General features: G+C 37.4%; 1 protein-coding gene across 1 annotated transcript in view; it reads left to right on the plus strand.

Moving 5' to 3' along the window:
• KPNA1 (karyopherin subunit alpha 1) overlaps positions 1-26,140 on the plus strand; it is a 58,288-nt gene that overhangs the window by 5,647 nt on the left and 26,501 nt on the right. The window contains exons 2-10 of the mRNA XM_054653004.2: positions 6,853-6,986; positions 7,805-7,912; positions 9,626-9,725; positions 10,286-10,380; positions 13,726-13,857; positions 21,803-21,891; positions 23,167-23,266; positions 23,841-24,004; positions 25,138-25,216. Of these exons, the coding sequence (XP_054508979.1) occupies positions 6,858-6,986; positions 7,805-7,912; positions 9,626-9,725; positions 10,286-10,380; positions 13,726-13,857; positions 21,803-21,891; positions 23,167-23,266; positions 23,841-24,004; positions 25,138-25,216 (996 nt within the window). The 5' untranslated portion in view covers positions 6,853-6,857. The remainder of the gene's footprint in view (positions 1-6,852; positions 6,987-7,804; positions 7,913-9,625; positions 9,726-10,285; positions 10,381-13,725; positions 13,858-21,802; positions 21,892-23,166; positions 23,267-23,840; positions 24,005-25,137; positions 25,217-26,140) is intronic.

The following is a 26,140-nucleotide window of genomic DNA, read 5'->3' on the forward strand; positions in this document are numbered from 1 at the left end:
ATTAAGTGTCCAGCTCTGTGGCTGTCAGTGGGTTTAACTAGTAATACAGGCTGATGTGCCAGATCAGTTTCTCAGGTAGCACCAATTCTAGGGAATTCTGTTTCTGTTAGTGGTTGGTTTCTTTATGCAACCAGAAATATACTTACTTGTTTTTTATTCCCTATGGTGGTTGGTTTTTTTTGTAGTGTAAAGAAGATCAGGAGCCTGGCAAGCTGATGTTGGCCTGGTTTTAAGTACATCTCTTAAAAAAAGTATGTACTTTTTTTGTTAGGACAGAAGATCTTTCTGAGTTACCTGGAGATATAATCAATGTACCCTTCAAGATCAGTAATTTTGCAGATACCTCCTTTGATGTGGTAGTTGTTTGTCTTTACTTTAGCCAACTTTTCAGCCCTTTTTTTTGTTTGTGGATAGGAAAGTCAGGATGAGGTGTGAAATGTGACATTGTGACATCCCTGCACATTTGACAGAGGTGTCTCAACATTGTTCAGATAGCACGCAATGTGTTCTCCCCCTTTTTTTTTTTGCCTTTGAGCAATATTAATGTTTGTAATTTTTCTGTAATGTCATATTCCATGTTGTGCAATGTTTTTTGTCTTTTAGGTCTTGTATTAATTATTTTAGGGGTATTCTTATTTTTAAGCAAGAACCAATCCAACTTGCCAAGTGGTCTAGAGCTAGACCATGCCAACCTAGCCATAGATTAGGTGGGTTAGTACTTGTTTTGCTATTTCACAGGGTTATAAAAGTGCTAGAACAGAAACAATTGTGAATTAAGGCTTACCAATGGGCAGGGAGAAACCGTAAGAGGACTAGGAAGCCTGCAAAATAAAGCAGATTTGAAAGATATGGAAATGGGCAGCAGTTCCATGAAGAAATCCACTTCTTAATTCCATTTTTTAACAGAAAGTCTCTTAAAGTCTGAACATTTCAAGGCTATACATTCTATTCATGTCTGGCTACCATTCTTATGTTGCATTTGAAGCTCCTTTAATCTTCTGGCTTTTTGGATAGCAGAGGGTGGTGATTCCTTTTCTTCTCCATTGTTCTTGTATGCTGGTTGCCCTAGGACTGTGGATCCCTGCTGTTGGGCTGTTGCAGCTTTCATAAATCACAGAAAATGGAATTCATAGGATTGTTTTGTTTCCTTGTTAGGGCTGGAGCAAAACTTACTTTACAGGTCTTTACAAATACTGTAACTGCTGATTTTATAGAGACTGTGAGACGTGTTTCCCAGTCCTCTTTTACAGCTAGAGAAAGGTAAGCAGAAGTCTTGGAAATTGGCTGTGCTTTGCTTGAACAATAGCTTTTTGTAATTGAGATGATTAAATATCCTTTCTTGTAGATGTCCTGAGCTTTACAAGAGTCTGAGGACAGGGAGAAAGTGAAACCCCTGTCCCTCAGATAGTATGGGTGCTTCTACTGATGGGCATTCCCACTGACCCCTGTAAGCATGGTTTTTCAAACAGTTTTGCATTTGAAGTTGGTACAACCTCATCAAAGTGTTTATCTGGCTGAGCTGGCTTTTGAAAAACAGGAGACAGCAGTGAAGAGAGAAGTCAATCTGTTGATTTCATTTATTTTTCTTTTTCTCTCAGATAACACTGTCAACAGTATAGAGACTTGGTGGATGTGTTTTCATCTCTGTAGGATGATGCCAAATGTAGGATTTTGCTCTAGTTTTTCCAGGGAAATAACATTAATCCCAGGTGATACTTTTATCATTCTATGCCCTGTTTTATTCATGGTTTTATTATGAAGGGTTTTTGTTGTCTGTCCTCTCCAAGAAAGCTGACCATTTACTTCCCCAGGATTTAAATAGTTCTGTTAGCATCCTGACTGGTTGCCTGTGAATTAGCAAAAAGCAAATCAGAAAGACTTTGCAGAATCTACACTTTATAGGGAAAAAAAAAGAGACACATTTGTGGCCAAAATACTGATATACAGTTTTTTTTTTTTTTTGAGAATGTGTTCATGAGGGCAATGAATGACCAAGTTTCAGGTTGGCTTTTTAAATTGGATAGGTTTTCTAGTCTCACATGGAAGAGTGTCAGAAGGTGATGTATCCTGTAATCAGAGCTCAGTGAATTGCTCAAACATCTGTCCAGGCTGTGCTGTAGGTATTTGGCTTGATGTCAAGAAGTGTGATTGTAAGGAAACTTCTCTAGAATCTCATGGCAGAGCCAGTAAACAAACTAAAATCTCCTTGGAAGTAAAGCTTTTGTGCATTTCTTCCCTTGAATAATTCCAGCTCTTCTCACTGCTTGACAGTGCTGTTACTAACACGAGTTGTCCTTTCAGGGCTGATGGTGCCTTTTGTGTCTTTTCGTGTCACTCTGGCAGCAATCTAGAGGAGAGACAGCAGTGTGACAGCACAACAGAGCTCCCAAGTCTGCCTCCAGTGACTGCTTTCCTTCTGACAGCCACCTTAGTTAGGAAATGTACTCTCATAATATGGCAAATCATGGGTATTTTGATAATTTTTTATCACACTGTTTCTCTTCAAACTCATATTCTGCCTTAATTTTCAAGTCTTCCCCTTCTGACCTATTCCCATTATGAGGTAGAATGTCATGTATAGATCTACTCTTCTGAAACACATTTTTTTTTCATATTCTTGCCTCTATTTCCAAAGAAGGAAAGTCTGTCTCTAATAGTCTTTAATATCAGGAGTGTATTTGGTAATCTTTTTTTCATTATGTATACGTGGTACATATATGCTATTACATGTGTAAAAAAATGGAATTTATATTTTTATATAAATATAAATATATATATATATATAATTATACAGCTCTTGATTTCTAAGGGCTTTATTTTTACATCTCTGTACCTCTGACGTGTGAAATATCCAAGAGTATTAGTCACAAGGTATTCCTTCTGGCAAAGCCCTTAAGTCTAGAGGCAGTGATAGCTGATTTAAGAAGGCAGGGAGTTCATTTTTATTCCTATCTAGATGATTGCTTGGGACAAGGTAGGTCATGGCAGTAAGTGACTCTGTATTTCCCAGTGCTTCGGAGTTTCTTTGACTTGATGAGCAAGGAGAAATGCAGAAGTTATTTCCCCTAAAAACGTGTGCTTAGAATACATCCACATTCGGTACGATTCTTGTCTTAATCAGCAAAAGATTTGGGATCATGTTTGCCCTATGGAAATGCAGACATCCCTGAATAGTGGGTTTAATTTTGCTAAAATTTGTGTTATGCAGACAAATTGTGAAGGAGAAAGTGTCATATAGGGCTTGAGTGGTGTTGCACAAAAGCCCAAGAAATACACCATGAAAATTCCTTACCAGGTCTCCAGAGGTTTTTAGCTGTAGCCAGGAGTATCAAAAATGTGGACAATGCTGTGCTATCTTTAGGAAAGAAAAGATGGGTAGAACATTTCCATGACAACCACCACAGATTTTCTCCAGAAGTAGCGTTAATTTTGACAATGCAGAGAAGATCCAGGGTTTGCTGTTTGCTGCAAGGGTGAACTTGAAGTAACCACTGAAAGATTTTCAGCTAAGTCACACCAAAGCTGCTGAAGACCAGAGAGACAATTTGAAGTTGTTTTGTTTCTGCGGTTTAGTCTGGGGAAAAGCTACATCCTCAAAAATGGAGGAGGAGATTTTTTATAGCAAACAGTCCTTGGATGACTGTAACAACTAAGATAGAGTTGTTACATTTTTAATCCTAAAAAGCCATTGTGTGCTCACACATTTGAATAGGTCCAAAGATGCTGTCAGTATGTGTGGGCTGGATGGAATCCTTGATACACTCGTTGAATTTTTCACCAGTAGTCAGGAAACCAATAAAAGAATGGTAAAGAAAGAATTGATTTTAAGATACCTTCAGGAAGTAAGAATTACTTCTAGAAAATAACTATGGGTTTAACAGTTATAGAGATGAGACAAACAGGTGTATAAAATAGGTGTGTGGCTTTGTGCTGGCATTTTATTTACTACCAGTGACGGCCTAGCATAAAATAAGGTATTGAACCCATCTCTAGTTGGATTGGTAACTTCTCAGTGATGAAGAGAATTTAATCTTTTCACCTTTAATGAAAGAAACTCTCTTCCTAGTCATTTGGTGGTAGGTGTTTGTACTCCCAGATAAAAGACACTATACTATTTTGAAAGGATTTTAAGTGTACAGTTTACTCATGAAATAGAGGAAAGGGTTAGTCAGCCAAGTGAGCTGAAATAAGCATAGTCAAAACCTGCAGCTGCAGCTTGCAGAGGGTATAAGAAAGATAATACCTGTGAAGCTGTTGGGTAGAGGGCTTGCAGTAAAGTCAGAGAAAGAATTCAAGTAAACCCTGTACCTGTATTTTCAATAAGTGAAACAATGGTTAAGGGTACAACAGGAGGGGCTAAGAGAACTCTGAGAGGAAGATGGAAATTATAACCTTAAAGACAGAAGCAAAATTAACTGAAAGAAGATCATTGTGCGAACGTGGGATGAAGGGGGAAACTACGTTAATAAGCACAGTGAGGAAGAATACACTTAAGGAAACTTACTTATGATGAAGTTGGTTGTGTCATTGATATTTAGAAACATTGGAACATTATATGGAAGCTGCATAATAGAAGTTAGATAAAATTCAGTGTCAAGGGTTGAAGATGTTCCCTGTCAAGAATTCAATTTAATTAAGGGCTTTTAGGTATTGAAAGTGAAGGTGTGAAATGACCACAGGAGTTTATCAAAGGAGTTACCAAAGTCCTGAAATCCCAATTAAAGGCAAATATGGTTGTATGAGTTGGAGAAGACAGACTTCAGACAAAAATGGAGAATTTTTAATAACATTGTGGAAGGCCCAAGATGTTATCTGGGCTGTAGTGTATGCCTGTGTTTATTTGTGGTCAGGGGCTGAATGACCAGAGTGTCTGCAAAGCCATTTTCATGTTAGGAATGTCCTTCTAGCTCATGGTTGTCCACTTGGTGTTTGAGTTCAACTTGCTTATTCTAAAATATATAAAATACTTTGTTCAAAATATTTTAGGAATGAAAGAAATTTTGAGTGTTTGTTGACTGAACTTCTTTTTACAGTTAAAATTCCAAGCTTATTCAAATAGTATGTGTGTTTAATATACAGGTAGTAGTCACTTAAACTAAAAATGTGAAGAACAAATAATTGCTAAGCATACTGTAGGAATCATGAACACTTGAAGCTCAGACATGGGGTCTCAAAGCTGTTAAAAAAGATGTAGGGAACTTCTGGTGCTGTGGGATTTATCTTTTTGTCATACCTTTATTATAAAAAAGGCTGTTTCAGGAGAGCCTTTTCAGCAAAATTAGGCTGCTGAATTGCTTACCTATATGCTCAGGTTGCTAATGTTGCATTTGGTGCAACCTGTGATTGACTGACAATCAATGTAGTAGTTCTGTGTCCCTGAACATTTAAAAAATCTTAAAATTTTTAAAAAGTTGTCAGAATACAGTAACACTTGAAGTGACGTCCAAAATGTTTTCTGTGAAAGTCAGTTCTGATCATCAGAATTCTTACAAATGGTTGTCAGGTAGTAGCAACTTAAAAAGAGGCTCTAGCAAGAAGCATATTTGAGTGTCTTTTTTTTTATTATTATTATCTTACAACTCTGTGCTAACTGAAAGAAGAGTTGTTAGAGTAGACTCAATATACATTTGATGTATTTTAAAGAGGAAACCTAAGCTGTTGAGAATCTGTACAGACTCATGTTGCTTAATTTTAAAGTAGAAAATGCACAGGAGATCATTTATCATCTGGTGATTCTGTGCTTATGGAATTTGAAGTGAGCCATACATTAGAGCATTTGAAAGAGACCTTTAAAAGTCCTGTAGAGTAACTTTTTATAAAGTGCAGCTTTCTAAATTCTGTATTACAGGATTTGCAATATGTTGGAGACTCTGCATCTCTGTGAAGATGCATGGAAACACTGACGTGTTGAGAATTTGATTCCCAAACTCTTTTGGATTTAAAGGGATGATGTAAGGAGAGAAGTAGCAGCAGAATGGAGCACTAAGAGTGGAGACCTGATCCACACCCATTGCTTTCAGGGGAATGAGTTCTTTCCACACAGTTCTCCATCACTGCTTTATGCTAAGTGACTCCAAAGTGTGGTGTTGTACATGTGCAAATCATCATGGGCAGCTATAAATGCCGACCCACTGAGTTACATAAGACAGATGGAAATCACAGACTGAAAAAAGACCCCTCTGCATAAACAGTGGCAGGATTAGGGATTGGGGGTGGGGAGGAGGGGAATAATAGCACTGCTTTGTTTGCAGGACTGAGCATTTTCAATGGTTAAACCATCTTCACCTAAAATTTTTATTTCAATTTCCTTGTAGGCCTTGTCTGGATAGGAAGAACACAGAGTTTCTTCAAGTTTCTCAAACAGGGTTGTGTTGAATTAGCTTAAAATGTTGGATATGAAGTGCAAAAAAAAAAGCCCCTGTACTGACAGGCAAAGTAAATTAAGATAAAAAGCAGCTAGGACACCTTCACTTTTGAGTAAAAACAGGAGTATGTAATTTGGCTAATTCTCTGTGTGGAGAAACGTTAAAATTTTTTAGCATAGTTTTCTTTTTCGCCCAGGCTATATACTCTGGCTTATAGACCTTTGTTCTTAGTAAAATATTTTACTTACTCTCCAGTGAGTGCCTCAAAATGATAAAATAAAAGTTTATTTAAGAGCTGACACACCGAAGTGACAATTCTGTGAAATTTTGCTTTCCACCTTCTAAATTTTATTAGAAGTTAGGTGATGGAATACGGGGGGGCACTGGCTGGAAGTTCATGGCTACAGAGTTTAAGGAGTGGACATAATATAAAAGGATGTGTTGTTGAAGAGTAATTTTATCTTCTTTTTTAAATTGCATTGTGAAGGAATCATGACGACCTCAGGAAAAGAGAATTTCCGGCTGAAGAGCTACAAGAACAAATCTCTAAACCCTGACGAGATGCGTCGCAGGCGGGAGGAAGAGGGTCTTCAGCTACGGAAGCAAAAGAGAGAGGAGCAGGTAACACACAGCAGTTGAGATATCTGTGATCAATCCTTAAACAGTCCTGTCTTGCAGTGGCTCTGACTCTCTGTTTCTCCCAAACCCCTTCTTAGTTGTTCCTGCCCTCCAAATTCATACGCAGTCAGTCTGAAATCAGAATCACTTGCACACTTCACTGCCTCCTCTGCAGGCTCTGCAAGACATAGAGTGAGTGCTCCTCATTCACTCAAGTGTAAGATTGGCCAGAGCAGCTTGAGGGTCAGACAAAACTGTCTGACCAGTAGCTGTAGCCGCTCCAGCTCTTCTCAGGACATCTTAAACTGGGTACCTTCTCTAAGTCATAGCGACCAAATTCTGCTCATCCCAGTATAATAACCTATGTATGATCATCCTCCAAAACCCTCTTTGCCACTGTAACTCGACTGTCAGAGCCCCTGCAGGTGTTCTGTGAAGACGTGTAACACACAGGAATTTATCCGGTCTCTGAACCCCAGCATCCTCTGCAAGAAGGAAATGGTGTGGAAGCTAGAGAGCTTGTAGATAGAGGCAGATGGTGAAGAAGAGAAGGGGACATCAGTGAACAGTTTTCCAGAACTGTTAGGAACCAATATTTTAGCACATTGCTGTTTTCATTTACTCCATGGCTGAGCTTTCTCCATGTGCTGTCAGTTGAAGTTCTGTAGCCAGTGTACTGCCTTCTCTCAGGTGATAGCATGTGTAGTTTTTATAGCAGCCTGATGCAATATGCTGTGTATATATTGGCTGTATAATATATATTAAATATACATATATATGTTAAATATTTTATATATATGTTAAATATTTTCTCTCTTTAGTTGTTTAAACGCCGAAATGTTGCAACGGCTGAGGAAGAAGCAGAGGAAGAAGTGATGTCAGATGGGGGCTTCCATGAGGCTCAGATGAACAACATGGAGATGACTTCTGTAAGTGATGAGAAATGAATAGTGTTGGTTGAAGCTGGGCAAGTCTGTTGTGCAGTGACATGATGGAAATGAAATTCCAGAATGATGTGAAGAATGCATTCAGAGATGGACAACTCTGAAACACCCATGTCAATGAACCACCCTGAAACAGATTACTTGAGAGAAAAATGCCAGGAATATATAGCAAGTGTTTTTTCAGAGGATATGTGCTCAAGAAAATGAAATAAAATGTCATTGTCCTGGCAGGCTGATCACTTCCTGGATTTAGTGCTCACCATTATGGGTGATTCTATCAACTGTTGCCCAGAGTTTTTATAATCTGAAATTCATACTGCTTGAAGCCTAAAAATACAAATCAGGCAGTGTGTTATTGCAATTTACAAAGTTAATAAGGGGCTTGGTGGAAAGCTTTCTTAGCAGACTTTCAAGTGGCACAATTTTTAACCTAAGTATTGGAAACCCTGCTAGACCTAGTTTAACTGTCTGCATGAGGCCTTGAACCCCTTTCTGTGCTAGAATTTAAAACTACAGAAGAATACTTCTTGTGGAAATTAGACTTTTTTACTTTCTCTCTGGAATGAAAAATGGTAAAGGTTTCAGTTCTACAACAGAAAAGTTTAAGGAAAGTGCAGTTCTCACTTAAAAGTTATCTTGCTGATCTTCACAGTGTCTGTGTTCAGAGTATGCAAGTGATGTTTCCATAGAAATCAGGCTGAGCTATTGATGGTTATATGAGCCTTGAAAATTACTGGGAAACAGAGAAATGCTTATAAACAGTGTGGTAGATCCATAATAGAATATATGGTTTTACTCTTCAAGATAGTATTCAAATATTGGGCAAGTCATCAATACCATTAATCATTTGTGTGGAAGCTTATATTAAACAAATAGAGAGTAAAAACGAAGGAAAGGCGGCTTTTGCCTAATTGATAGATAGTGTCATTATACAGTTTGCTATGTTAAATGCCATTAATTTCAGGCTCTTAACAGTTGGAGCTGTTGGCTGTTACAGACAACACTTAGTATTTTCAGCGCTGTCATCTGTCTCCCTGTCTGTCTAAGGGTTGGGTTCAGATGGATCTGAAGATTAGATTAGAAGTGGAGGAAAAAAAATCTGACTTTCCTTATGCTTCTTTACATGGGTACATTTGTGGTGAACAGAATGTCAGATTTTACCTAGCATAAGAAAGGTTGCTGATTTAATTTATTCATATTATTGGAAACCATCAGTATTATGGAAAATTTAATACCTCTACTTGAGGTTGATAACAAGCATTAGAGTTTGTTGACTCTTCTAGAAATGAGAGGTCCTATACATTTTGGTGTAAGAGAGTAAGTCAAAATGTACATGCTAGGGAAATCTAAATGCTAACATAATTATTTTTTGTTAAAGCAGACAATTTTACATTTAATTTAGAGGAAGGGAGAGAATACCAGTGAAAAATTCTGAAAAGGAATTTTCTTGCCATATCTTGTGGAAAATTTGAATTTTGGCTTTCAGTAGAGCAAAGTTGCATTTGAGAATGATGCTGCCTTATGTAGATGTTCATATATAATGATTCCTATGTTGTCCATAATGGTTTTACCTAAGTTTTTATTCAGTAAGAAATAAACTTTATACTGGTTTAGCAAATGTAACCTGTATGTTGCTAATTCCAGATTTTTCCCCTTTTGCTCTCTCACCCTCATTCTGTTTCCCCATGTAAATCCTAGAGTGCAGTCATCACTGCTGATATGATTGAGATGATTTTCTCCAATAGTCCAGAGCAGCAGCTCTCGGCCACCCAGAAGTTCCGAAAGCTGCTTTCTAAAGGTAAGGGCTGAAATTACTTAGAGAAAAATGTGGAAGCCTCCCTAGCATGTGGTTTTACTTTGACAGCAATAAAAATTGAGTTTCACACTGAAATTTCAGGGTCAAAGCTCTGCTTAACACAATGTCAGCTTGATGTATGTAATAGTCACTTCTTCTCTTGAAATGTGTACTGAGTGTTGCAGATGTGAGATCTCCTCTTGGATGTAAGTTCACATGTTTTAGGCAGTGTCTCTGTGGCCCAAACATGCTGATATACCAAAGGTCCTCTGCACGTGTGCATGCCAGAGTGACTGCACAGAACTGCTGCTCTGAAGTCAGCCTGCCTAAACTACTGAGTGCATCAGTGCTCTGAATCATGTTATCTTATTACCTCAAAACTCTGGAGTTTTCTTATGTTGACAGATAGGAATCCATTGCCTTTTAGTGAAGTATTGTAGAAAAAGAACACACTTCAAGAAAAGAGCAGTCAGTATGTCACTGGATATTGTTTTGATGCAGTAATTTGAGAATTTCCTTACAAAGAAATGAGTGTATCTAACATAACTTCTTATTTTAAACAGAACCAAATCCTCCAATAGATGAAGTCATAAGCACACAAGGAGTCGTGGCCAGGTTTGTGGAGTTCCTGAAGCGGAAAGAAAACTGTACATTACAGGTATAAAAATATAAATGTATCTGCCTTCCTAGTTTAGGAAGGCATTTGGTGATGCAAATTAGATAGGAAAAAAATTAGTGATTTGTTCAGCTCTACTTCCTCTCTTTCTTCACTGTGTTAAAAAAGCTATTTTATCTTCAGAATTTCTGGCAAGACCTCTGGGTGGAGGACAGGAGAAAGAGAGAGAGTGAGAGATGTCTGACATGCATTGAATGACTGATAGGGTGAGGTTTTCAGACTTCAGCAAATACAGAGTTTGAAATTTGGAGCTCAACAGATGAAAAGCTATTAAACAAAACTTTGATGTTTGTCTTCTTTGTACAAATTGAAGGCAGTTTTAAATCTTAAGAATTAGGATGTAAATTTTTGATTAAAGTAAAAAAAAGTTTGGAATTAGAAATAAATACAATCTGTAGTGAGAAGCATAGAAAGCTGGAAACCTTACTGTGGTTTGAAAAAATGGAATTATATGTGCTACAATGGTTAATTTTTCTTAACCTTTGTATTATTTCCAGCTGTATATTTTTCTGGTCAGTCTTTCTTGGCTAATAGAAAGTGAAGGAAAACTATTACCTGGTTAAGGAAAAATATGTTAACATGTAACATTATATACAACACTTAGATTAGAATCAGTGTTCTTTCTTTTAAAATGCATAAGACAACAGGTTTGTGAATGTCATGTGAAATCCAAATTTTGTTGACTGGAAATATGCAAAAAATTAGTTTTTTTACACATTGGAGAAAGCATTTACAGGTATTGCTTTTCAGATTGTTATCCACAGAATTCCAGAGGTCTCTTAGCTTCCTTTCAGGAGTCTGGGGACAGTAACTGAGAGTATGTATCAGATTTAAGCTGGTTGGTTTGCAACTCCAATGGAAGATTTATAAACTATCTGTTGTTAAAAAAAAAAAAAAAAAAAAAAAAAGGAATACATTTATTACTTATTGGGGTCATGCATAGAAACCCAAGACAGGCAGATAAATAGAAGCAATTCTTGTGACCCTATTGGTTGTGGCATTTATTGATTTTTACATGGAAATGGGAAAAATCAGTCAGAGTGGAAATGTGCAAGCTTGTCCTAAGGAGTTTGTAGGAAAGCAGTGGAAATAAAAGCTTGAGTATGTTGCTCTTAATACTCCATTCTACCTGGGTAATTTTCCTCCATCTTGCCAAATCTCACTGCCTGCTTGGCAATTTAGTGTCTGCAGGTAGAATTTTTTGCTGTGATCAGCTAAGAAGTTCTCTGGAACTCACCTTCTAATGTTTTTATTTGCTATCTCATTGTTTCCAAAAATATTCCTTTGGGCTTGGCATTCTAGGGTTTCTAACTGTAACCTAGCCTAGAAGGAAAGGATTTTCAACTTGTTCTGAGACAGTGAAGTATAATTTATAGCTGCTTGTATGGTGGATTGAATATGGCAACCTCCATGTTCATGAACTTGGAACTTAACGGGAATTTATGGTCTGTTCTTCTTTTGTGTTGTCAATGGAATATCCTGTAAATCTAGGCCTCTGAGATCAGTGATAGGAAGGCCTAATTTGTTAGGAATTCCTCTGTCCTATTTTTACTCAAGGTAAATGGAAGACTTTAAAATCTCCCCTGTTCTCCAGGGTTGCTTCAGCCATACATGAACAAATACATTTTTCTCATGTGGAGAGAGGAATCTTGAAAAAGAATGGCATCACAAAGATATCTTTGCCATTAATGTGTGACTGTTCCTTAGTTTATACATCCTGGAGCATCAGGTGTCCACAGAGAAGAAGGAAGAGAGAAACTGTCACTCTCTAACCTTTCTGTGACTTACACTGGAGACCATGTGAGTCTCCAAGCTGTGAATTGTTGAAGCTGGTGGTACCAGTAGGAAGGTGGAGGACAAACTTTAAATATGGATAAGAGACCTCTGTGGTAGAAAGATGAGTAACAGTTATGTTATAATGTACCCCAGAACACTGGATACTCACTTCAGAGAAAGGAGAATTACAGGAAAGCAACATTTTACATTCGCCTTAGGTTCTGGTCACACTGTTTTGCTTCTTGTTCATTAATGATGAATCTTGCAGTTTTGACTTTGTCTGTTTGTACTTTATTTTGGAGCCCATACTCCTTGTGCATTGCAGTGCTGTATTTTGAAATTGTTTATTCTGATCATATCTTACTAGAATGTTCAGTTGATCAGAAGGGCAGGATTAATTGTATTAATTAATTGTATTTTCAAAACCAAAGTCTTTAACAGCACTTAGAAATGAAAAGCCTTAGAAGTCTAGGCTTATTTCTTGAGTTCTTATTTCAGGCACATTTCAGGATTCGGTGCAACTCCTTAGCAGGAGTTGTTTTTGTAACTAAACCCTAAATATAAGTCCTTGCTCTATCTCTTCAGACAGTTTTTGAAGGTATGTCAGTATTTCCACTGGAATACTGCTGGATCAGCATCTTTTGATAATATCAAAGTCATTCATTTATAGCTTATGACTTTCCATTTTTACTGTTTGTTGGTTTTTACTTTTCATTCAACTTTTAGCAGTCTTAATTCTATAGATTCTGAATGTACCTAATAGGATGTAAATTTGCTAGGGTAGTGTAATAATCTTTGGGCTGAAGGCATGCAGAAACCTACTCAAACACGGACTTGTGGAATCTGTGTTTTCTGAGGCCTGAGGTCTCAGGTAGGGTTAAAATTTGCATTTCATCTTAAAAAGTTAATGCTTTTGCAAGTTGACATTAAAAGAATAAATGACAAAAACAGTTGAAAATGCAAAGTGTTTGGGATCTCACTTTTTCTTTAGGTTGTGAATAAAAACACCATACACTAATAGCATTTGGCATCAGTACTGATCACCAGAGTTGGAGACAAGTTCTTTGTGTTTTTTTTTTAGAAATCTGTTTTTATTTGTTTGGGTTTTTTACTTCTCTTTTAGATCATTTATTTGCTTCATATCCATGAAGTTTTGTCAAACAATGTCTTCTGCATCTTCAGGAATATCACTGGTGATTCAGTGAATGCAGGTGTCATGTTGTGGGAAAGCACATTGTTTTGTGTACAGGTTCTTAGCCAGTAAGAAAGGCAAAGGTAACATAAATGCATAGCAAAAAAAAAAAAGATTTGAAAAGCCACAGCAAAGTCAGTGTTCTCATAAGGAACTGCTGCAAATTTTTGTTTCAAGTGATAGTGATAACTCTTAAATACACGATTCTGGTTCTTTGCAAATTGACTGTTAATTGGTAATATCTCATGTTTTCCCTATGCCAAATCTGCCAGATCTCTCTGGTTTTAGAAGACATTTAGTGTCCATGTTTGATGTGGCATAGAAAGCTCCTAGTAAACTGACTTTTATTTTGTTTCTAGTTTGAAGCTGCATGGGTGCTGACAAATATTGCCTCGGGAAATTCCCTTCAGACTCGAATAGTGATCCAAGCAGGAGCTGTCCCCATCTTCATAGAGCTGCTTAGTTCAGAGTTTGAAGATGTACAGGAACAGGTAAAGATTGAGAACAATGTTGAATTTTGTGTGCATGTTAATTTATGGAATTGGAGGTTTTTTTGTTTGACTTTTTGTTTGTTTTGTTTGTTTGGTGTTTTGTTGGGTTTTTTGTTTCCCTTCTTGGAAAGGAACAAGGCTATCCTGTAAGAAAGCCTTTAGAGAAAATGCAGTATATGGAAATTACACACTACAGTTGCTTTGTGCTTAGTATGTGTTAAGTTACCTAAGCAAGTATTGTATTTTTCTCTTTCTGGAAATTATATACTTAACCATAGCTAATGAGGTAACTCATTTTGTTCTCTAATAGGTTGGTATATTTCTGTCTATTGAGGAATTCAGGGAGTCTTGTTTGAGTAATTGCTTTAGATATGAAAAGTTCGTGCCTGTTTCTCCTGAAGTTAAAGCATGAGTAGAAATTATAGTTTGTTCTCCAAGCTCCTTACAGCATAGATGAATATTCTTCAAGGCCCACAGGGATCAGTATAAAGCACAGACCAAACATCTGATTCAGTAGTTTCCATTTGAAGTCTGTAACCTGTATTTAAACAAGGATGTACTTCAGACATATAATCTTGCTTTGAAGACTTAGGGTGATGAAATATTAATGATGTTAACAAATTTAGTTTCAGCCAATATTAGTCCTAACTTGAAAGTATGTACCTTTGCTATACAAATTTGACTAGCTTTGGGTCCAGGTATTGCTTTTGTTACATTCTTTACTCCATTACTAAGCTCTGTGTTTTTTCCTATAGCTACTTGCAGACCATGGCTTAGGCTTTACTTGAGTAAATGAAATTAAGCACTGAATTCTCATTTGGAGAACGTTTCTGTGGTGGTTGGTTTGTTTTTTGGCAACCTTTTTCTGAATATTTCTTAGTTTCAGTATCTTTTTGTGGTGATGAAATGACAAGCACTGGCTATTCCAGTAGCACTCTTTCAGCACTGTTGTTTGCAGAGTTAGTGCCTCATTTTCACTTTTGCTCAATACTTTGGTGTGTAAATATCCAGTGTCTTTGTGGACTCCTTGCCACAGAAGCTGGCTGTGAGCTCAGGTTAAGCTGGTTATCCAGTATGATCCATTGTTCTTTTTAGAGTCACTGACTTCCAGGTTCAGTTCTCCATCCTGTAAGTGTGACCTCTGTTCTGTGTTCCTAGATATCTGACCTTGCATTTGGCTGAATTGAGATGCATGATTGGAGGAGTCCCAACTCATAGACATTGGACTGCTTTGTGTAACTTGCCTTTCTTTCTGTAGCTGGCTCAGAATCTACCACCTGTACTTAAGGTTGCCTGACATTTTCCACAAGACAGATTTTTTTCTTAGTTGCTTGTAGCTTTCAAGTTACTCCACTTTGTATCTTTCCATTTTCAGTGTTCTGTCTCAGACTGTATTATTGTTGAGAAGGCTTTTAAAGAGGAACAGAATTCAGGTGTTTGAAAAAATGTTAAATAAAATATGAAGTATTTTTTGTCCATTACTTTAGCTTTGAGGAGCTGAGTCTGCTGTCATTGTAGAAATTAGAAATGTGATAGGGAACTTGCCAAAATGGCAGATAAATGCTGTGTTCTGCCTGTGTGAAAATCCATCCAGACTTAGCTATATGGATCCTTTCAGATTTGTATTTTGGGGGTTGAGCTGGGTAGCATTGCTTTCCAAATTCAGCCATCACTTGAAGAGTGCTGTTCCTGCAGAATGATTGGTGCTCTGTATATAGTCAAGGCTGCTTTTTCTTATTTTTCTCCTAATGATTGATCTTCTGTGCAAGAGCTAAGTTGCTTTCTTTGTTAGGTTGTTATCATCCCTGCTGATGTTCAGAGAGCAGGTGGGAAGAGCAAACCTGTTTAGATTAAGTTGTGCAGCTTTCAATCTTTAAATGGGTGAATTAACGGAAGAGCTTAGGGCCACAGTTAAGTAGTTTATCTGGCTCCTTCCCCCCTCCCTGCCTCCCAATAAACTGCTGACATATTAAAATTCAGATTGCAGGCAGGCAGAGTGGCTTGGTTGTCATTACTGAAAAATATTCTTCCATGCAGTTCAAGTGCTGCCAAATTCATGATCTCTCTCTAGTAATCTCAAAGTACCAGTTAGAAATTGCTCCCTAGTAAGCTGTGCTGAAGAAGGAAAATGTACCATGGCAAAGTGTTACACTGTTTCATCATGGGTTTCTCTGCTGCAGCTCTGGAGATTGCAGCCCTGCTCACAGCTGACATGGAGTTTAATGCTAGCCAACAAAAGAGGAATTCTACTTTTTTTCCCAACAGATATAAAAAACCCCAAGTGCTTCACCATAGTATCCTCTGAAACAAAAATTAGGAGCATATAAGCCCTGAGAAGTTAGCTCCTGTACTTCTGTATTACAAGATAGCAGTAGTACACAATTGAATAGTATTTTTCCAGATGACTCTTGTCTCATTCAGTATATGCACAGATTGTTGCCCTGGTAACAGATGAGTGGGTAGTAAAGGAGGCCTTTATTTGTCACTCTATGACCCTGTTTGTTAAAGTTGGAACAAATTGTAGTGCATGGAGGAGAATAGGGAAGAAATTTTTACAATTAAGCCCGATAGTAGGTTTGTGAGAAAAATATTTCTACTGCTTAGTGTCTGATGTGGGATAATTTCCTTCTCTCAGTTTTCAGTAAGTGGATACTTGTTCTGGGGTTTTTAAATGCTCTAGGTGAAATATTTCTTTTTCATTTTGTATTTGAGGACAACTCAGCAGTGATTTTTATAGTTAGGCCTGTGTTTTGAGCAGGCCTAACTGGAGTTCTCAAGTTGGATTTCTGAAACTGGGTGATATTTGGCTACAATATTTTCCTGAAATGATCGCCCTAATTATGTCTCAGAGTAGTACTGTGAAGATTATTATTTTCAAGCAACTGCATTTGCAACTAATTACAAAAATACAGGAATTACAGAAAATACAACAACGTGTTCAGGGCAGAGGTCAGTAACCCTGTAATCATATAGTATAAGATGAAGAGAGAAAGAAGTATTGAAGGCTGTGTTCTAATTAAGATAGCAATTCTTTAGAAGGAAATGTTAGGTGATAACATTATTTTGAATATGTAGCATGGCATAAGCAAAAAATATGTATAATATCTTACTTATTGGCTAGTCATTATCCACTGTTTTTGTTTTACAGGAAGTCAGTTTTAAAGATTTATGTGTTTACTTTGTCTTTTATTTCTAGCTTCTCTTAGCAGTAGCTCAGGAACAGATATCAGTGTACCTTATCTTTTGATCACAATGTTCCCAGCATGTATTTTTCATATCTATATGCCAGTTTTAATTTTACACTTTTTTCCTTTGCATATGCTAGTTTCTGAGTCTAGTGAAGAGTCTAAATCAGCTGTTTTATAGAAGTCTGTGAGGGAATCTTTATAGCTATGTTTAATAAGCAACATGTATAACATGTATGTTAATGAAATGATTCCTTACATCCTTTTACAAGATCTGTTTCCCAGTAAGTTGTGCAGGCCTCATTTAATTAGCCACTATCGTTTAACTCTTTCATTGCTTGTATTGTGTGTCAGTCTTCCTCTGTGGTCAGTGGTCAAACCATTTAGCATACATTTTTCCCATCAGAGAAATTGAATTTATCACAGAATCTACATCTGCATTATTTAGGAAAAACACTGGCTACATCTCCCTTCTCTCCCCATTTCTGTTTTGGGTGTACTAATTTTTAGGTTTAGTTAGTGGTATATGTCCTAGTCCTTTTCCACTTATCACAGTTTTTTCCTTCCAAAAGACATCTAGAAATTTTGATCTTCCTGCCTGAAATTATTTATATTGAAAGACTCCATCAAAGCCCTTATGACATGCTTAAGGTTGATGTGGCTTCAGCAGTGTCTTAGCTGCAGTTCTTTCCTGACTTTCCCTACTGTGGTCCTTAAAACCCAGATGTCAGCTTGGGTTTACTTGATGGACATGGAATTTCCTTCAAAACCCATGTAAGCGTTGTGCTGCCTGTCGAGGAGGATCGTGAATGTCTCACAGTGACAGGTGTGTGTCACTGTGCTCTGCTGGACACACGGTGGCATGAGCATCCCCTGCTGCCCTGTTCCCCTTTGGGAAAGTTTGCATTTTCAGCTGAGGCAACCAGTATGTTTATCCCTCAGTGTTTTTCCATTTCTAGGTGTATTGCTGTTCCTTTTGGTAACCATCACTTGCTTGGCAGAGCTGACCTGTAAGTCTGCTGTCCAGGCTCTGTTTGGCTTTTACATCAGCAGTCCTATTAAGAAGTGTTTGGTAATCAAAATCAGGACAAACAGTCAAGGTGTGAGGATGAGCTGCTTTCTCTGTTTGTCAGATGAGATATGAGAAGGAGGAGCTATAACTACCCCAGCCACTGAAAGAAAGATGTTTTCTGTGTTAGGACATAGTAGCAGTCATCTCCTAGGAATGTGTCCTTCTGGTATCCTTCCTTGTGTTTACTTAGCCAATCACACTTGCATGCAAGCTAATCTTCACCATCTTCATTTCAGCATTGGATCCTTTTCCCAAGTCAGCACCCAGATGTTGAGGAAGGGGTCATTCTTTCTAATATTTCTTCTCCATTGAGAGACAAACTCTGCACACTCTTGGTGATTGGTTAAGCACTTAGTTTAAATACCCAAAGAAATAATTGCTGAGAATCCAGGGGATAGTGGAGAGTTGTCAAAAAGCACATGGATTATTCACAGAAGGTACCATGTGGTTCAACAGTACTCTACAAGACTTGCACTTTACTTTTACTGACTACTGAAGTTGTCCAACACTGCAGGAAAAAACACTGGAGTTCAGTGATGAGTAAAATAAATGGAAGATTTACAGCAAACCCTACTCTGCTGTTAGCAATAAATGGAAATTTATACAAGTGTAAAAATAGGTGCTGTCAATTAACAAGGCAACATTTGTACTTCCAGCTTGCACACAGCTTTCTACCTAAAACGTGGGTTAAAAAAATCAGGCTATAAATCTTAAAATTATTGTAATCTTTAAGTTGGGATTTAGATAGTGGAAGGTACTGAAATGGATTTTTTTTTACTGAAATATTTTTTGATTGAATAAGCTCTAAAATGGAATGAACATGAAAACATTTAAGTTGTGTAGAATGAAGCCAAAGTGTTGTGGCAAATATTTGCATCTTGAGGAGTGCACAAAAGAAGAAATGGAAATTGTTGAACATTATTCTGACAAACAAACCCTGAAGAAACCTGTTATTGTTCATGTGTTTGTGGAAACCATGACAGAGTTTTGTATTTATGGCAGTATTTGATGAGAAGAATTTAAATGAGCTTGAGTTCTGTTCCTTACTTATCTGAAGAGCTAAAGTAATTCCCTAAGGAGAGACATCTTCCTTATTGAATGAAACATTGCATATTTTTCTAAAGTCACCCCAGGACATGGTATTTCAATTAATTGGCATCTTGTGTCCTATCAGTGATAGCATTAAAAGGATTTGTTGCAACATCTTCTCTTACCAGCTCCTGTGACACCAGACTACACAGCCAGATTTTCCCTGCCTTAAAAACAATGAAGAATGGGAAAGCAGAGCTGCTATTTGACTTCTCTGGTCTGACTTTTTGATGTGAGATTTGCTGTTGCAAAACCAGTCAGTCATTCAGGGTCAGAATGGATTCTTGGATTAAGTGATTATCACTCTTGTCAACCTTAAAAATAGATATTGCTATAATGGCAGAAACAAAGACCACAGACAAATGAAATAGGGCTTCCTTGTTTTTTTACCTGTGTAAGGGTGTCCAGGCAAGGAAACTGTGCCTTCATACAAAATCACTCACATCTTCAGTGAAAGAGAATTATTCTTCCCCGCTCCGCCTCCCCCCCCCCTCCCCCCCCCAGAGTGTTTTCAGAGGATTCACAAATTTACTTATGACTGTCTGAAATCTTTGCTTCATTCCTCAGGCTTCTCCTTGCTGTAGAAATGCAAGTATTGGAGTGAACAGCAGGTGTGGCTCCTAAAGTTCTGACATGAGTGACATTTTGCAGGAGGTGGCATATATTCTGTCTCTTAAGCTAGATTCTTCTGGTAGCTCTCTTCTGTGTGTTGAGTCCAAGAGGCTGCCAAATCAAAGTTATATTTTTTAGATAAACTATTGTCACAATAGTTGTAAAAAGAATAAGAGATAGAATGAAAAATTATGATGATCAGTTTTGGGAAAACATTGTGTAGTTATAATGGCTGTGCTATTTCATAGCACAGGTCAGTAAAGTCTCGTGCCCTGCCTCTGACTGTGGCTGACAGCAGAAGCCTGGAACAGAGTAGAAAACAAAGCAAACTAATCCTTCCCCAGAACAGTCGCCTACTCTCTTCACAACTTGCAGTTTAATGGCTCTGATCCTATGCTGGTGTTGGTAGTACTGGTACAGAGGTGAAGTCTTTTTATTTTGTATCTAGCAAGCTGACATCTCTATCTACATTCAGTATATACCTGTGGTTTTAGCTGTATTCATTTTGCAGGGTTTGCCAATGCATTAGAGTGGTTGGAGTCTTGTTTTTTAAAGTAGCATATTTTTGCCACCATTTAAAAACATCTTAAAGGAGAAACCTAATGCCTTGAATTAATTGACACCATATTGAAAATGAATAAATAAGTTTATTTCAGATTATCTACAAATTTCCTTTAGGTAAAAAATTTGGCAATTCTGTCTGTTTTTTTAGAGGAGCATTTTATTTTAAATAGGTATAGAGAGACGGAAGAACATGTTTATTTTGTATGAGGAACTTGCTTTGTTCAATTGGAGAAATAGTTATGCGCTATAACTCATTTTACTGCAGCTAAATACGTAGCCTTCAACTGAAGAGAAATTTGGGGACGACATTCAGCTGCTATCCATGACAAACAGGATTGCTTTTGTCCTTTGTATGTAGAATTGGGAGTACTTCAGTGACTATGTAGATATATGTGTCTGAAGCCATAAGCCAACCAAATAAACAGATACATGTTTCTATTTGATATGACACTTAGTCTTCTGCTAACTTGAAGTAAATGGCAAATGTGAACTTCATAAGCTTTCTTGTGTGACAAAATATTGTAATTTGCATGGAATTCATAAAATTGCTTTTATACTTGACATAGACTATTTCTACTTTTCAACTCTATAGCTCACATACTAGTGGACAGTGTTATATAAAACACCATTTGGCCCAAATGTATAAATCAAAACCAGTTAAATCTTTTATTCTCATCATATTATAAAAGATGGATTTCAGGCTGCTTTAATTCTGGTAATTTTTGATCTTCTCAAAATGAAGTTAGGGGTAGTACTGATGCCCAAGCCCTTACATTTTGCCATGCATATGACTTAATCAGCAACACTGGTTCTGTCCATATAGTTTTATTTTAAAGAATTTGTCCTGGCCCACCTGAACTCTTTGATTCTGAATATTGACTTATCTTGAACATAGATTCTCATTTTTATCTATGACTGTGTAAACAATATATTTATTTTTATATTTATATAGTATATATATATTATATTACTATATATATAATATTATTATGCCTTTGTAGTAAATACTAGTATGTGTGGCTGTTCCACACAAACATTTTTGGGTAGATACAGACTTGTACAGCTACAAACATCTGGTTTTAAATTAGGTGTGAACAAGGAGGGTAGAATTAGAATGTTCCTAAGCCTGTGGAGGTGAGCTCATCTCTTACATTGTGGACAGAGCAAAGGTATGTCTGCCTGCACAATCTTTGGAGACATACATATTTGCTGTTATGGTGTTCTTCTTAGATATCCACAAATATTCCTGAATCATATAATGAGCTAGAGTGTATACGTGTAATATGCAATTAGAATGCATTCCCCTTCTGTACATTGTCTGGGACCTAACAGAGAGAACAGATTATCTCCCAACTCTAATACATATGTTAAACTGGTAGAATTTTGAGAATAAAAACAATTATTATTCTGTTTTTCCTTGCAGGCAGTATGGGCTCTTGGCAACATTGCTGGAGACAGCACTATGTGCAGAGACTATGTTTTGGACTGTAATATCTTGCCCCCTTTATTGCAGTAAGTTTGTTTTAATATGTTTTTTCAGAATTTTGCTTGAGTGCCTTATATGACTGAAATTTGGGTTTTGCCTTGAAGAATAGTAATACTGTTTTCTTTTACTGTGGACTAATCATAGCTATTAAAGGGGACTCCTGAACTACCTTTTTAATGAAGCTGAAATGCAAACATGTTTTAGAAGCAGCTAAGCTGGAACTATTTTATTCTACAGTGTGGGTGGATGTCTGGGCTTATTTTAGAGTCACAGAATAATTTAAATTGAAAGGCACCTTTGGAGGTCATCTAGTCAAAGCCTTTCTTCATAGCAGGTGAGATCAGATTAGATTGCTCAGCTACTTAACCAGTCAAATTTGGAACATCAAAAGTAGATTCCGTAACTACCCGGGGTAACCTGTTGCAGTATTTGACCATGGCGTGGTGAAACACAGTGTTCTGATACCTAATCAGAATTTTCTGTGTGTTGCCTCATGATAGTGCCTCTTGTCCTGTCACTTTGCATTTTTGAGAAGGATCTGCCTTCCTGTTTTCTGTATCCACCTGTTAAAGTGCTGCTAGCAGCAGTTGTATCTCCTCTTGCACCATCTCCCTCTAAGGCTGAACAAATCCAGGTCACTGACGTCCCACTGCGTGTCATTTCTCTAGCCTGCTAATTGTCTTGGTGATCCTCTGCTTGAGAAGCATATTATTGCTGAACCAGTGACACCATCTTGTGTTGTCATGTCCAAATTACAATTACCCCTTTGCAGACTGCAGCAGGGGAATTCTCCATTACTCTCATAAAGACATTGGTACAGTGGGAGATGGCTGTGAGAAAAAGAAACTAAATTGTTACACTTGTGGGAAGATTAGGTCTTGACTTTCTGCATTTAACTTTCAGCCAAAGTGGGACTCATAGTCTGAGACTGACATAAAAATGCAGTTTGGCTACAGGAATTATCTTCAAACTACCTGCATGTCCTCAGAATAATTTTGTCACAATTCCTGCACCTCTTTTGACTGTTAATTTGCCACATCAGTATATCCAAGCATTTGAGTGAAATTTAGTGTAATGTTTACTGTTCTTGTTGGGATACTAGGTTCCTGTGTCTAGCGTGTATATTAGTAGCCATCAAGGATGATTTTCTTTAGGATGTGTTTTCATAGGAAAAAACTATCATATTTTGCCCTGGTGTATGTTAAAAAGAGTTTGATTTGATGGTTCACACAGTTAACAGGGTTGCCTGGCTTTGATTTTTTTAAAAGCAAGGGTTGGATTTTTTTGTTGGTTTGTTTTAGATTGCTGTCAAAACAGAATCGTCTCACTATGACCCGAAATGCTGTATGGGCTCTGTCCAACCTCTGCAGAGGGAAAAATCCTCCTCCTGATTTTGCCAAGGTAAGAGATGCTTGAAAGAAAATGTGTTGTGAAGTGGTGATAAACAAATTATTAGTTTAAGGTGGTGAAACTTAAACTAAACAGAAGGAATGCTTCATCAGAGAAATTCTGAAATATTTGATCACCATCTTCCAGATGAAGTTTTTTTAAGTTTTTGTTCAGTCCTTTGGGCAGACATGCACAACCACTGTTTTAACATGGCTGCAATGTTTGTATACTGGAGACGATTGTCCCATGGCAGAAGAAAACTCTGCACATCTTGGCTGCTGTAGAGCAGCACCTGGCACATCTTAGTAACAAGTAACATCTTAGTGGACAAGTCTGAGTTTTATTGGCAGACGTTGTTCTGTAGAGGCTGAAGAGTTGCTGGGCTGCTTTTCTGGAGACATGCTTCTCCATGCTTGTATAGCTACAGTCATGCACAGAAGTGCTAGCTAGCTAGGTCTGAAATTATCTGAGTATTGAATCTTAAGATGCCAGTACCAAATCCAATAATGACATACAAAATCAGCTGACATAATAATAGATCTTCTGGCCATTTTAATTTTATGTATCTGCTCTTAATGTCTTACAGGTTTCACCTTGTCTTAGTGTGCTTTCCTGGCTGCTCTTTGTCAATGATACAGATGTATTAGCTGATGCCTGCTGGGCTTTGTCCTATTTGTCTGATGGCCCCAATGATAAAATCCAGGCTGTGATTGATGCAGGAGTCTGCAGAAGACTTGTGGAACTGCTGATGTAAGAAATCTGTTGCAAGCAAGCGTCACTCTTTTCCCTGACATCAAGATTATAACAATAAGGAGTTTAATTAAATAGGTCTTGAAATGTTGTGATTTCCAAAGAGCAAGATTTGAGTTTTAATTTTACTTGTCTGTTCAGTGTTCTCTATTTGTCATGAGTAACAAAAGCAATGGAATTTTTCTTGTACTAATTTTGCTGTTTCCTGAGATATTTTCCTGCACCTAAGAGATACATTTTTGTAAAATCTCTAACATACATTGGAATTTTCCTTGTGTCATTGAAGTCCATATTATAGTTACTTAACAAGGAAATTACCTAAAGGATACCAAAGATAAAAATATAAGGAATAGTTCATTTTACTAGAATTGACAGTACCATGGGCTTGAAATACAAGTAATTTCTTCAACCCTTACTGTAGAAGAGTAGATGCACACTTCGGTCAGAATAGTGTAGCTGTGAGAGTTGGGGTCACAGAGACTGGCCTTGTTCAAAGCCATTGTTTCAGATCCAAGGTCAGGACATGGCCTAAGAACAATAATGGTTTTCAGTGATGTAAATAAAAAGACAATTAAGGCCTCTAATGTTACAGCAAATGTGTTGCTGGATTAATGAATGGAACATATTGCCTCTAAGTGGCTTTTTATAAAGAAGTTTTGATTTGAGAAAAACATTCCTTACTTCACCTTTCGTATTCCAGTTCTGATTTAACAATGATGATGAAGGGATGCATATGATGATGGAAGATAATAAACAGGGTTTGATGGGTTAAACACACAACTTCTATCCCTGTTCTTCTGTCTCATTCATGGCCTTTGTGCGTGCTGCATTAAGTGTATTTTGTAGTTAAAGATAATTACTTTTTCCTCCCAAGGATGCTTGGAAGTACTCTGAGGTCCTTTTATTCTTTTAGTATTTTATTTTTGTGCTGCTGACTGATCTAAAGGTCTAAATCTTTAGAAACCCTAGAAAGTCTTACCACTAGTTTAAAATCAGATTGTTTATTTATGTAGTGAAAGTCAGATTTATCAGGGAAGTTTTCCCCTGGCTCATAGATGCCCCTTCCGTGAGAATGTGAAGCTGGAGATGCTTTGGGAAGGTTAATACTTAACATTTTTCTTTGTCAATTTTAGGCACAATGACTACAAAGTTGTATCTCCTGCCTTACGAGCTGTGGGAAACATCGTTACAGGAGATGATATCCAGACCCAAGTATGGATGAACTTTCTCTTGTGTTGTACTGCAGTTCATCTTTCTGTTAATTGTGGTAACCTGTTCACAAGCACCTCCTCTTGTTCCTTTTGAAGTTTGAAAGTGAAGGTTGATGACACTAATTGCTTCAAAGTGTGGTGGTTTTCCGTTTTTCTGTTCAGTCCTGAACTGCTGATGGTTCTTAGGTAGCTGTGTCTGGGACTTGTGGGCAGCTGTGCAATACCCCTCCAGGGAGGGATGTTTTTGATTTATTTCAAGCAAATCTGTCTCTTAGGCTGAATTTTGTGCTACGTGATGTAGACTGGTACTGCCATCAAAGGCCTGTCACATTCAGTGCTGTTGCCAATCTGTGATGAATCTATCATATATATGATGAAAATATGTCATATTTATGATAAAAACCAAGTGTCTGCTCATATTTTGGGTAACGTGTAGCTGTGTCTGGGCATTTATTTAGAGAAGCATAGGTAGGAGGCAGTGACTCCCACCCCTGTATTGGAATAAACTGGAAGGCAGGAAACTTTGTGCTTCAGAGGCACTAGGTTGTCACTGGGATGCTTCTGTAGTTCTGTGACTCTGAGACCAGAGTTAAAGATGAGTTAGCAGCATCAGGGCACTGTTTCAGTATCTTATTCCTAGGAGGAAGATAACATGATTTTTTGATTGTTAAAATATATTTTGCGTAGCTGAATTGCAGAGGCATTGTTGTGGTTTTTTTTCAGTGGCATTTGTTTTGCTGATCAGTCATAAAGAATTATTGAGGTGGGATTTCATAATTTCATTTAAGATAAAACCACAAGGGATCACTAATTCCCATGCAATACCGGTTATTAAATATTGCATGAATCTTAGATTTTAATTAAAAAATAGTTTAAATATTTTTGTTGTGCATGATTTTTTCTGAGGAGCATACCATGAGCTTTC

Source organism: Agelaius phoeniceus, chromosome 2 (genome assembly GCF_051311805.1).
Source record: "Agelaius phoeniceus isolate bAgePho1 chromosome 2, bAgePho1.hap1, whole genome shotgun sequence".
Lineage (NCBI taxonomy): Eukaryota > Metazoa > Chordata > Aves > Passeriformes > Icteridae > Agelaius > Agelaius phoeniceus.